General features: G+C 37.9%; 2 protein-coding genes across 2 annotated transcripts; both read left to right on the top strand.

Moving 5' to 3' along the window:
* LOC119420859 (protein FAM111A-like) lies at positions 1 to 2,723 on the top strand. Its single transcript, XM_037688282.1, has 4 exons — positions 1 to 254; positions 530 to 596; positions 694 to 753; positions 903 to 2,723. Exons 2-4 carry the CDS (start codon positions 564 to 566, stop codon positions 2,721 to 2,723), a joined length of 1,914 nt encoding a protein of 637 aa, XP_037544210.1. The 5' UTR covers positions 1 to 254; positions 530 to 563.
* A 2,139-nt stretch (positions 2,724 to 4,862) lies between these two features.
* Positions 4,863 to 9,026, top strand: LOC119419960 (calcitonin gene-related peptide-receptor component protein). Its single transcript, XM_037687330.1, has 6 exons — positions 4,863 to 4,909; positions 5,904 to 5,940; positions 6,019 to 6,117; positions 6,211 to 6,305; positions 6,417 to 6,474; positions 8,881 to 9,026. Exons 1-6 carry the CDS (start codon positions 4,902 to 4,904, stop codon positions 9,004 to 9,006), a joined length of 423 nt encoding a protein of 140 aa, XP_037543258.1. The 5' UTR covers positions 4,863 to 4,901; the 3' UTR covers positions 9,007 to 9,026.
* The last annotated feature ends 4,037 nt before the right edge of the window (positions 9,027 to 13,063 follow it).

Raw genomic sequence — 13,063 nt, 5'->3', positions numbered from 1 at the left:
GCATTTTTAGGTTTCTCAAGATGTCAGGCATTATGGGGAGAATATAATGATAGGACATCTAATCTATACTCCAGTCTGGAAGGTGGCGGTAATGCACCTATAAGTTGTTTGCCAACCGCCATTAAACATAAAAGAAGAAGAAGAAGAAGAAGTTCTTCCTCAAAAATAGGCGCGAAAATACAGAGTACGGTCGGGGGTAACAAGCTGACGGTTGGCGCTAAATTCACGATTACGCCTTGTCATTCCTATTTTATGTGAGTTTGAGTCACTTATCGTTATTTTTTGTTTTGTTTTATGACAGTCACGTAGTGCTGGCGAAATTTTTAACGGAGATATATTTTGTAATATAAAGTGAAACTAAACAAGCTAACCAGACTAGCCAGTGCTAGCTGGTGGCGAGTTTTCAGTTGCTATAATTTTTGTTAGTTCACTTTGTGTCGTCAATTGATAAAAATTAACACTTTACTTTAAACATTTTTCACAGTGTCGTATGTATGCTTATTTATATATTTTATATCTTCTATGTAAGAAACGTCATAATTTCTTCAGTAAGAGACACCAACATGGCAAACAACAATGTCGAATCAGCACAGAAGGTACTTATTTTCTAGAGTAATTCAGTCTTCTGCACAAAAAGTATTCAAAAATAACACTTATTATGCTTCACTGTTACATTTGTATTGGTTTTTCAAGGAAACTGAAAGCATCTTGAACAATGAAAACGATGCATCTCTTCTGCAAAATGTAACAAAGGTTTGTCTAATTTTAAAAACCTTTTATCATTTTTTTTTTTTACATTTGAGTAGTCTTTGTTACACTTTTACATGATATGTGCTTAAAATTAAAGTAAAAGTTTCTGGTGTTTATTTGTTGCTGTTTTGTGTTTGTTTTTATGTACCTAGGAGGTTCTGCATTCAACCCATTCATTTGGATGGCGCTGGAGTGACAAGCCTCCCAATTTTATGACCTGCAACAAATTTGGAACTGTTGAGGACTCGCTGAAGAGAAGTAGTCAGTTTAAAAAACTTGCAGCGAAGTGCATAGGCAAAGAGCTTGTTATTATAAGAGATGGGAAAGCGCTCAGTACTCACTTTCCTTGTACTTTAATTCAAAAAGATGATTGTTTGACTGTAAAGTTCGTAAAGGCTGTAGAGCAACCTAAAAGGCATGTTCGTGTCTTTGCCTGCCAGAATGAACCCTCTTGTGAGCTAGTAGTGTTTCATGTGTTAGCAAAGGGAGGTAGAGGAATTGTAAAAGTCATGAGAAATCCATCACTAAGAACAGCAATACATGAAGTTACTGTTTATGCTTACAAAGGGGAAAAAGTGAAGCAGGCTATAAAAAGAGATGGGCGCTTTCTCAATATCGTATTCAAAAAGAACAGTGCACTCTCTTGCAAAAGCGGTGAGGCAAAAATTGAGTTTTCCAATCTCGTTGATGACCTCAGCGACAAAACCTTTCAGGTTATTCTGCTCAGTAAGGGAAGTGCCCCGCACAGTCAGTCTGGCAGTCTTGAGGAAGCTTATCTGACACCAAATGAAAATCAGCCTCAGTCTGACTCAGAAATGGCAGCACACTTAAACAAAACGGATTCTAATGCTGACATTAAGCTAAAACAAACATTGTGGGAAATACCCAACTCAAATGTAATGAGAGATCAGTTATACTTGCAGTTTAAAAATGCAGTGAAAACCATAAAACCTGGGGCTTTTAAGCTTTCTCGTGTCCAGAATCTGTTTCGTGTGGAATTTGGACAGAGTGCTCAGAGGTGCAAGAAAGTGAAAACCATGAAGACGATGATGGAGCTCAGTGATTCAGTATGCCAAGTGAGAGTAAATGGGGAGCCGTATGGAACTGGGTTTCTCCTTTTTGGCTGCTACGTCCTCACTAATGCCCATGTTATTAAAGATCTTTACAATGAGAACAGGGAGCAACTTACTCAGAATGTCTCATTGCACTTCTCATATGAAAGTGTAGAGGACACTGGGGGAGCAGTTGATGTGGAGGAGGTGGTTTGCTTTGAGTACACATGCAATGTGCTGGCGAGAGACTGGGCTTTGCTAAAGCTCAAGACTAATCAGACACTGCCTGCCCGACTCTTAAAACATCTTGGTTTCCCCTCCAAAGATGGTGGGATTTGCATCATTGGACATCCAAATGGAGGTGTGAAAAAAATAGATCCATGCTTGATTGTTCCTTTCCAGAAACGCACTCAGGTTGTGGAGAGGCAGTACTTGGAGAATCAAGATTGTATTCAGTTGATTACTGACTCCTTCTTTGAAAAAGTGGCACAATCTGTCCAACAACAAAGCCAGAATCTGTATTATGGATCTTGTTTTCATATGCTCTCCTCTGGCTCTCCTGTTTTTAATAACCATGGCAACATTATTGCAATGCATACAGGAGGGTATAATTACGAAACAGCAAGGGGTGAGCCCCAGAGTGTGATTGAGTTTGGCCATCCTTTATCTGTCATTATGGAACATCTCATCATTCATATGGTGGAAAGGAAAAAGGTTGACCTTTTAAAGGAATACCTGGCTTGCCGTTACAACCAGAATAAAATCATTATGAAAAATGTGAAGGAACTGGTTGAGAGCAGAAATCTCACATCATTTAGAAACACAGTCAATGATTTAGTTCACCTAAATGATGTCGATTTAAAGGAATTCTGTGAGTTCTTCTTGGTAAAAGAAGAAACCGTTCCTATGGACATTGAGTAACTTGCAGAGTTAAGATCTGAAAAGAAATGCAGTGACGCACACGAGATGATCACACATACAGTATCAGGATGTTCTGGCTTTAAAAACCTAAAAAGTGTAGGCAAAAGTTTTAATCACTTGGGGAAAATGAGGTTTAATTTTGACCGAGCTAACGCCTAGTCAGAGCAGGGACAAGGACACTGGGGATTGCTGGCATCTTAAAATTGTTCTAATCCGTAACGAGAATAAGAAATTCATGCAAGCTCTATTATAGAAAGCTTTACTTTGTTAAACAGTACATGTTAAATTCCTACTGGAAGTGCTACAGCTTGCTGCTGCTGAAGTATCGTTTAAATATTCATGTAATCAGATGGCTGCTTGTCCTGAGCATGGTTCTGCCAAAGGTTTCTGGGAGTTTTTCCTTTCCACTGTCGCTTTCATGCTTGCTCAAGACGAGAGTTCTGTGATGGAGTTAAATTCAAAGCAGTCTGCTCCACAAATAAAAAGTGTTAAAATATTTTATATATATATGAATGTTACTGTTCAGCGCCCTGAGATGACTTCTGTTGTGACTTGGTGCTATATAAATAAACTGAATTGAATTGAACTGTAATGATCATGAAGCAGCGTTCAGGGACCACTGCAATTAAGATCAGTGTTGTCTTAAAATGGTAGCGATGCTTGTACCAAGTTAAATAATCTTTTTTGCAATGATCTATTTCAATTTTCTTCCCAACTGCAAACAAACGTCTGCAGATCCTTTTCTTTACAACTGCCTGTCTGAAATTAATTTGTTGAAATCTGTATTTTGAAATGAAATCTGGTTGTTGTTGGTGTTGTTGTAATATAATCACAAGTGTAATGGTTTGCCAACATTTTTTCCCTGTTACAACTTTGTTTCAAACATTTGCAGTTTAATTATAATTTTAAATCTTGTTTGGTATTGACAACAATATTTAGCTTTTTTTTTCTTGTTTTATTGTATTTCATGTAATTCTGTATGAATTGTTTTTTGTCGGGGTTTTTTTCAATTGTCATAAATACAATGGTGAATGTTGTAAAAGTCCAGCATATGGAAGAAATATTTTGTTTGTCAAACAATGAATTGAAAATAAATGATTCTTGATGAAAACAGACTGCTGTAAGGTTTTTTTTCTACATAAAGTCCCCAAATAATTGTTACTGATAGTTACTTTTACAGGAAAATTAAAACTGGTGTCAAAATGAAAGCTCTTAGAAACGAATTCAGAGATTTGGCAACTGAAATATTTGTTTTCACGTTAACGGGTATATTTAGCTGACAAAAAAATCTGCTTGTGAGTACACTTGAAATATTTTATGACCTGTAAAAAAGTCAAGATCACCTATTTCTCTAAACCAAAGTGGTTAGTTTATTACATTATATTTAAATTCAAATCTTAAATTATTTGTTTTAATGTAAAACATACAGTCCATTTATGTGTTTAATTTCTAATTGTCATGACCCCAACTGGATTGTTATGTGTAATATTTGTTTATTAACGTTCACTTATTTTACCTGGTACTTGTTCCTTTTTAGCTCATTTAATCGTCTTTTATCGGGGTGGGGCAGAATGGTGCAGATCCCAGCGAAGTGAGTGTGTAATTGTAAAGTTGCTGGTTCAAACCCCCCCTAATTGTGACATCAAAATGTGTGTGTGTGTGGGGGGGGGGGGGGGGGATGAAGCACCCACATCTCCCTGGATTTATTTGATATTACCACAGTTTATTAACCATTAAGTGTTCATGAACTGGGGCCTCTTGACAAATATTAATAAATAATGGAATTTAAAGTAGGGGTCAAGAAGCTCTCGACCTTGACCTCTCTAAGTGGCTTTAAGAATCTATTGGACTCCTGGCAAAAACCAATGCAGACATGTTCCTGTTTTTAGTTTTCTCCATTCGCCTTATAATCAAGCTGTTTTTGTTACTTTTTTTTTGCCATCTTATTTGTAAAAAAATAAAATCTGTATGCCTTTTTATAACAGTCTACTGTTGTCCATTGTTGTCATCACTCTGTTGAAATCAGGTCTCTTGTAAATGAGTCCTCGAGGCTCAATGGGATTAAACGAACAGCAGAGGGCGGCACAAAACAAGTACGGGCTGCTGTAGGAACCTTTAATTGGTTACAGTTTCTCGACGGACACTATTAGCAGCGTACCGCACCTCCTATCTGGCGAAATGGAAGTGTAAGATTTTACTTTCAAAACGTTTTCATTTATTTTATCACTGTATATTGTTAAGCAGCAGCTGTATAACACGTGTTATCTAGGGGTCGGAGCAAAGCGTTGTGGGTTAAAAAATGTTGAGCTTCTGGTTAATTTAAAGATCAAGTGTGCGAGGCGTTCGGTTATACGCACACATCGACATAGAACGTAAAACAGACCATATTTTATATTTAATTTTTTTACACTTATTTAATTTTATTTAAATATTGAGCATGCACAAATATTCTTCATTTTATAGTTTTGTTCTTCCAGTTTTGTTTAAATAAACTAAAATTAGGACAACAATTGGCAATTCTTTAAGGTTCATGATCCATTTGTTTTCAATTTAATTGTCTTTGACCAACCTCATTGCAACACTGACTGATTTAAATTTAATGTATTTCTGTATACATTATGAATCAGTTTTGTTGTATTTCATCATAAAAATACAGAATCAAACGTCAGAATTCAAACAAACCTCTTTTATTTTCTTTGTCTTAGTTAATGTTGTTAATTCACTATTTATTTGTTTATGCTTTTTTAAGTCCAGAGCAAACACTTTTGTTTAACGTTTCTATTGTTTAAAGCCAGCTTCCTTCTTGTTTGATATCAATTTAAAAATAATTATTGATACATAATTACATATACATAATACATAATTTCGCTCCACCACATGTACCACATGAGGTGTGAATGACAATAAAAAATCTCTGACTCTGATGGAGAGTACGTTTAGATTTTTAAGTGTGACTTTTTAAACGCACTGTTGTAAAGGGATTATTCTGCAGCATCATAAAACGAGACAGAACCCAAGCTTTGTCAAACTTTAATGGGCTGTTTTAACTTCAGTAAATGTAATTCTTTTTAAGGTGAAGTTTATTTTAAAGGTATAAACCTTTACACATAGAGCATTTTTCACTAGTTTATTATATTACAGTGACATCATCTTAAACGCTTCGTGTTGTTTTGGTTTCAGTAAAAATGCAAGCGCTGCAATGCTCAGCAACTATGAGGTAAGTCAGAGTGTTTGTCGTCACATATCAACACTTTCAGTCAAATAGATCAGTTTTGTTCGTCTGCTTGTTTCTCAGGTGTTCAAACTCCTCACAGACTTGAAGGAGCAGAGAAAAGATGCCGGGAAAAGCAAACACAGCGCCGGGCAGCAGAACCTCAACACGATCATGTATGAGGTAGTTGCACGTCTTTATTTTCCCTCACTTCACTTTTGCTTCTGTCATATTCGTTCCAAAAACACACCTACGGTTTCCTCTGTTTGCTCTCAGACTCTGAAGTACCTGTCGAAGACGCCGAGCAGCAGACAAAGTCCTGAGATCGTCAAAGAGTTCCTCACCACTATGATGCCTCACAAACTCACCAAGTCGGTTGGAGCTTACACAAGCTTTTATCAGTTACATTCTTATTCTTAAGATGCATTGTCTTGTACATTAGTAAAGACTCCATTTCACGTTATAGTCTGTCTCGTCAACAGGGCAGAAAAACTACAACTGTTGAACCACCGACCACAAACTGCAGTGGAAATTCAACTAGTAAGTCTTTTTCATGGACCTGACACAGAACTTACTTAAACTTGTAGGCTAGTGGTTCCCATAGACCAGGACTGGACTCTACCGGCTTAATCAATAGTTTTGTTTGTGTATGAATTAAATCTGTTATCTGTAGTTTATTTGACCTCCAACTATTCGAAAATAGAGAACTCTTTTGATTTAAAATCATTTTAAGTGTAGTATCTAGGTCATATGTGTCAAACTCAACGCCCGGGGACCAAATTTGGCCCTCGTTGACAGCTTATCTGGCCCCCAAGATGATATGTGAAACATAAAATACTTCTATCTCTTGAATTTTTCAGTAATCTTTGATTATGATGTCGAAAGCACAACAGAGAACATCAAATGAGACCAATCAAGCTCTTGTTGAGGAACCTGTGACCAAGAAAAGATGCTGGGTATCTGATTTGAGTTGATGTAGATTCTGAAATTGGCCCTTAGTTTCAAAAAGGTTTTAATTTTGGCCCCCTTTTTAAGTGAGTTTGACACCCCTGATCTAGGCCAAGATTCAAAATGTAAAAAACTACTTTTTTCTTATGGCTTTTCCCTCTTTAGGGTTTGTCATGGCGACTCATCCTCCTCCACCTCACTCTGTCCTCGAAATCCTCTTGTCCTCACCCAGTACCTCCATGACCTGTTTTTATTTCCATTAAAACACGAGAAACATTTCAAACACAAAGCTGAAGAAGCAGAGCAGTGAGCGCAGGCCAAACAGAAGCAGAACAGACGTATAGGTTGAAGAAATGTAAGAATTTGGTTTCTACTTAGTTTAGTTGTTTGAACTGGTTAGTTAGTTGTTGGGGTTTTTTTTTAATTGTGTGATAAATAAATACTGTACTCAGTATTTATTATGTATATTATTATACAGTATGATTATTTTATGTATAATCTTTTTAAAATAAATATTCTTAAACTATAGCTGACTAGAAAATATGTTGTTTTGTTAAATCCTCGAAGTCTTAAGGTTAAAATCTTTTTTTCTTCATATTTTCATTCAACCTTTATTTATACAGGTTAGTCTCATTGAGCCACGAGGACTCATTTACAAGAGAGACCTGTTTTAAACGAACATGGATTATATTCATATTAATTTTTATACACCCCTCAAAGGCAGACATGCTATATTCTTCCTTCATATGCCTGTATACTTTCTCTTGTTCCGACTATAACTTCTGATCCACTCAAGATAATTTAACAAAACTTCATGCTCATGTGCATCATCATTAAAGAGTCAGGTCACATTTCATCACTCCAGCTCCAAGGTCAGGGTCACAAATCAAGGTCAAAGTAAAAACAAGGCCTTTGCTTGTCCCGTCCAGAACTTCTCACCCATTTAAGATAATTTAACAAAACTTCATAAACATATACATCATGACTAGACAGCGTTTTACAAATAGTTGTCGTCACTCCAGATCTAAGGTCAAAGTCTTTGTCCGCACCGTTTCTATAGCTTGCTGTATAACAGTTTGTTGACAGGCATAAAATCATGTGCCGTTTGCTGTACTCTTTTTTTTTTTTTTTCCAAGTCACTTTTTGATTGATGAGAAGTTGGCGCATAACCTAACATGTCATGAACGATGAAGGATGTTTATTTTATTTTTCACAGTAACATCAATAGTTTTGAGCAGAATTATAAAACTACCTCCGCAGCTGTCCTGACAATGAATTTGTATCACACAAAAAATAGTCCGAACCGGATATTCTGCTCGGTTGTGTGCTTGAAGACGTTAGTCGCAAGATTTATTTCATCTGTGGGAACGGCCTTGGCAAAGGCTGTTATTTAGTCATTGTTATAATTCTTTTAAGTTTTATCACATCTGTTTCTGTTTGTAGAGTTTAATCTGGCTTCACTGAGTGGTAGATGTTTTATTTTCCAGTTTTCTGGGGCACCTAACAATTTGTTGACCTCCTTTAAATTTAGAACATCTGCAGTTCTATAAAAAGTGGCAAACTCCATCTGCACAGAAAAACACGTTTGATCATAATATTAAAAAAAACCTCTTAAATGGATTGAGAGTTTTTAAGCCGTCTAAAGTAAAGAACCAAAGTGCTTGACGTGAAATCACTCGGATATACAATATATTTATGTAGTTATATGTAGAGAAATGTAAAAATGGTCTGAAACTGCTTTTTTGGGGGGGGGGGGGGGGGGGACAGTTAAATCAGTTACATTCTTTACGATGTTACGTTTTTTTAGAGAAACATATTTTTTAAACTAATTTTGTCCCTTTTGTTTCTTGTGCTTGGTGCAGCGGTAGCTCGGTGGTCCGTGCTGCGGTCTTGTAACCCTGAGGTTGCATGTTTGAGCCCAGGTTGCATCAGGAAGGTCATCCTGCGTAAAACAAATGCCAAATGACAGAAACTTACCATTTTTCTTCTTGTGTTTAGATGGTAGAGGAGAGTGAAGAGCGTTTGTCAGAAGAGCAGATAGAGGAGCTCATCCAGACCGTCGCAGACGTCCTACCAGGTGACCCGGAGCAGGAAAACGCTGACGCAGAGATGGACGAGGGCTGAGGACAGTCATGATGCAGCCACAGGCCAGAAGTAGACTGGACCAATACCTTTTGAACAGCATGCTGACAGACGGGAGTACCAGGAGCTGTCTGATTGCCTTGTAGACTCATTTTGGTGCACAGCGGATCACCTGCCTGGTGTTTTTTCAGTCGGGAAAGACCAAAAGATGGATCTTCAGCTGAAAAGCTTAAATCTGTTTTAAACTGTTTGAATCATGCGGACAGGGATTTTTACAGTTACCACCTTCAATATGACCTGGATTGCTTTCTCTCAATGTGTGTTTCAAAAAGAATATAAAATGCAGAAAAGGTCTGATTGATTTTCAGTGCATCTTCTTAGGTGTCTTAATTGGTGCAACAATTGATTTAAAGTAGCAGCTTTGGGATGCCTTAAACTTGTTTTTAGGAGCATATTTTTATATTTTATTTTGCACATTTTGTAAAATGCAGCTCTCGTCGCACAAGTTTAAAAAAAAAAAGCTCATGTTTTTGTGTCATTGTGTCACCGCAGAGGAAGGATGCTGGTTTCTGTTTTTGGCTTCCTGTTTGTTTATCACATCAGTTTCTCTCTGAGCACTCAGGTTCAGCAAAGTAAATGTTGCAGAGGGTGATTTTGGACCAGCGTGTTTCTTATAGTTGGAAGTAAACACAGAAGCAGCAAAGCCTTATGAAATAAATAAATGAGAGAAATTCTGAAGTTCTGCAAACGCATTTGAGGACTGAACTGACCTCACACTGAAACTGGTGGGATCACGTAGGGGTGGCATCCCGTAACCTTAGACTCCAAGGTTTTAAACATTTTATACCTTTTCTTGAGTTTAACATAAATAAATTGGAGACTAACTAGGCAACGTGGTAGCTTGTTACAGTTTTTGGCGCGGTTGTTTGCGCATGTGTGATGACCTATGGGTCATTAAAGGTTAGACTGGCTGTCCTTTATGTCAGTCAAGTGACAAATTTCATAGTGAGGATGGACGATAGGCTGACTTCTATTTTTTTTGTTTTGTTTATGCCATGTGATCTACCCATACAAGCTTTGCGATCAACCAGTAGATTGTGATCGACGTATTGGGCACCCCTGCTAGAGCTCGGCCCAGCTGAGCACCCCCTGAGTGTTCCTGATTCATGTGTTGTTCATTCATCAATGTTTTGTATTGGATGGGTTTCTAGTTATCTCTTAGATCGAAGGCAATGTGTTCAACATAATGGTACTTCTTTCAGCTATAACTGTCAACAATGGTGCACCACAAGGCTCAGTCTTAGGTCCCACCCTCTTCATAATCTACATATATAATGTAGATCGGTCTTGGTCTGAGTCTTCCCTTAGCCCTGTTTGTCATGAGAAACCCAACCAGAGGCTGATTACCCAAACAGCATAGACCCCCATGATTATAGGGATACTCAAACCCCTCCACAAGGTGGCAATTTTGTGGAGGGGGTGAAAACAAAGCAAATGGCCAAAATGACTTCTCTGTAGGGTGGCTGTGCTCAGCCTTAGAAAGAGCGAGGAGCTCCGTCATCCAGGGAAGAAACTCCAAAGAGCCGCTGCTCCGTCGCATCAAAAGGAGTCAGTTGAAGTGGTTCTGGAATCTGATGCCTCCTGGACGCCTCCCTTTGGAGGTTTTCTGAGCATGCCCCACTGGGAAGAGGCCCCAGGGAAGACTCAGAATTTGCTGGAGGGATTGTGCATCTTCTGTAGCTTGGAAACACCTTGGGGTCCCCCAGGAGGAGCTGGAGAAAGAGGTTTAGGTTTCTCTCCTGAACCTACTCCCTCCGTGATTTGACTTGGAACCAAACAAGTGGGAGACGATGCAAAAAAAAATTTTTTATTTGACCATAATTAGTATGGAAGAAACTAAAAAACAAAAAAGATGTATCTGTAGAATTGCAGCGGCAGCGTTCGTTTTTTTTTATATCTTGTTTATCAACTTATATTTGCTCATATTTTTTGTTGTAAAATTACAATATTGTGTTGTTTTATGGAGAGTTTCCACACCAAAAAAAAAAAAAAAAGCAATAGGGGCTCAGTTATTTTAAAAAAAAAAGTCTTTGTTTTGCAAGACTTGTCCAGGGATTTGGACAAAAATAGTTTCAACAGTAAATCTTTAAAGGTCAGCAAGTGTAAGCTGTGGTGTTTACAAGGAGAAGTGACTATAGGGAACACTATAAGAGAACAAAATTAAAGCATTTCACCAATCCCTACTGTTCACATGACGTTTCACCAAGCATCTGTAACTTTGGTATTATCACATTTTGTGTCTGACACACTGTTCACAGAAGATAATGACTCCAAGGACTACAAGAAAAACTTTGTCAGACTTGAGAACTTGCTCGCTTCTGTGGTTTAACATCAACACAGTGAATGCAAGCACTGCTGCAGCACAATCAATCTGTTTAAACTGTTTAAAGTTCACAGACTGGGTTGAAGATAGTTAATAGATGCCCTGCAGCTCATTTTTTGTCCTGTTCAGACTCAGTGTGTTAACATACAGCATGTTGACTCAGTGTTCTCTTAGCAGTCTTGGCATATCCAGCTCATTCTGAAACAAAAACTACTTATTATCATCCACTAATCGATTACCTAGATTGAGGGATTATCAATAAAAGTTAAAAGCCACTTTTCATTTTAATTGTCACACAATCAGCATTGTCCTATATGAACAAACTGTATTAATTATTCATGGATCTTATTACTCATTCATGAACTTCAGTGGTTATTTAATGTTTTATTGATTTATTTTGTCAGGCCTGTTCACACTTCCTCAGAAGCCTCGATCCGACATGAGTATCCTTCCTTGTAACTTTGTAAGAGCATCATAACGCCTCGCTAATGAAAAGATGAGTAAATTAAATGCGGCGGCTTTAACCCCCAGTAAATCCCACATTGTGATTAAATTTCACTCGGTGCGCTTTTGCTGAAAGCAGCGATCGATGCAGTAAAGTAATTTTAGCCTCGAGAGAGCAGGGGTGGGAAGAAATGTTTTCTAAAAGTAACGGAATTGCCCTTTAACGCTCCAACCAATAGGAATCGTCCAAGCAGATGTGGTTTAGAATTTCGTGTTGCAGTCGACCAATCAGCGACGAGCTTTCTCCGCCTTGCTGCGCTCGTGCCCACTGTTTTTTTTTCCCCCTTTCTCACAGTCGTACAAACCTCTCGACTTCTTGGCGCAAAGTTACTCTTGAACCAGTAGGAAAATGTGTAAATGTGCGTTTTTTTTTAATTCACAATATCTCGTAGACATAACGACTGTAACCTGAGCCTGCTACTGAGAGAAAGGGAGAGGAAAAAATGACGTGTCTTTGAAGAGAGAAGAGCTACATGTTTCAGCCGTTTGGATCAATTTTCTCACGATTCTTCGAACGAAGACAATTTCGTCATTTTGACGGACGCTGGTGAGCTGATACCATTTTTAATCGCATTTGAGTTTTAAAACGCTGTTTGCTGCTCACACACCGAAGGAATCCGTCCATAGCAGGTAAATGTGGGTGAACCAGTGACGAGCTGGTCGACAGCTTCGGGTAAATGTATTCGCTTTTTATCGATGAGAGGTTTTTGTACCGTCTGGGCCTCCGTTCTAAAATTATCCTCACATAGTGTGCAGCTCAAAGTAAAAGACAACAGATGCGATTTGATGAGAGCCTTTATTTAAATGATCAGATCAGATCTTTGGCAGGATGTCTGCTTTTTACTTGTAGTTGGAAGCAGGGCATAATTCAAGTCTCAGGTTTCCTGTCAACTTTTTTTTTTTTTACTTTAAAGTCAACTCAAGTCTGTGACCTCAGAGTCCGAGCTAAAAAAATCAAGGTCTGAGTCAGACCTTGGTTTTTTTCTGTTTTTGCTCGTTGGCTGATCTGTGAGCACAGTGGCCTTTTCTAAGTCAGTTTATAGATTTGTCAAGGTCCTTTTGTTTGTTTAAGCAAAATCCACAGTTTAATTATCTGACAGGTTTTATTTTGGCCCAAGTTAATTGTGTGTGTGTGCATATATATATATATATATATATATATATATATATATGTGTGTGTGTGTGTGTGTGTGTGTGTGTGTGTGTGTGTGT

This window comes from Nematolebias whitei, chromosome 14 (assembly GCF_014905685.2).
Source record: "Nematolebias whitei isolate Nwh7 chromosome 14, NemWhi1, whole genome shotgun sequence".
Taxonomy (NCBI): Eukaryota; Metazoa; Chordata; class Actinopteri; order Cyprinodontiformes; family Rivulidae; genus Nematolebias; species Nematolebias whitei.
This window is presented reverse-complemented; position numbering and strand designations above follow the sequence as displayed.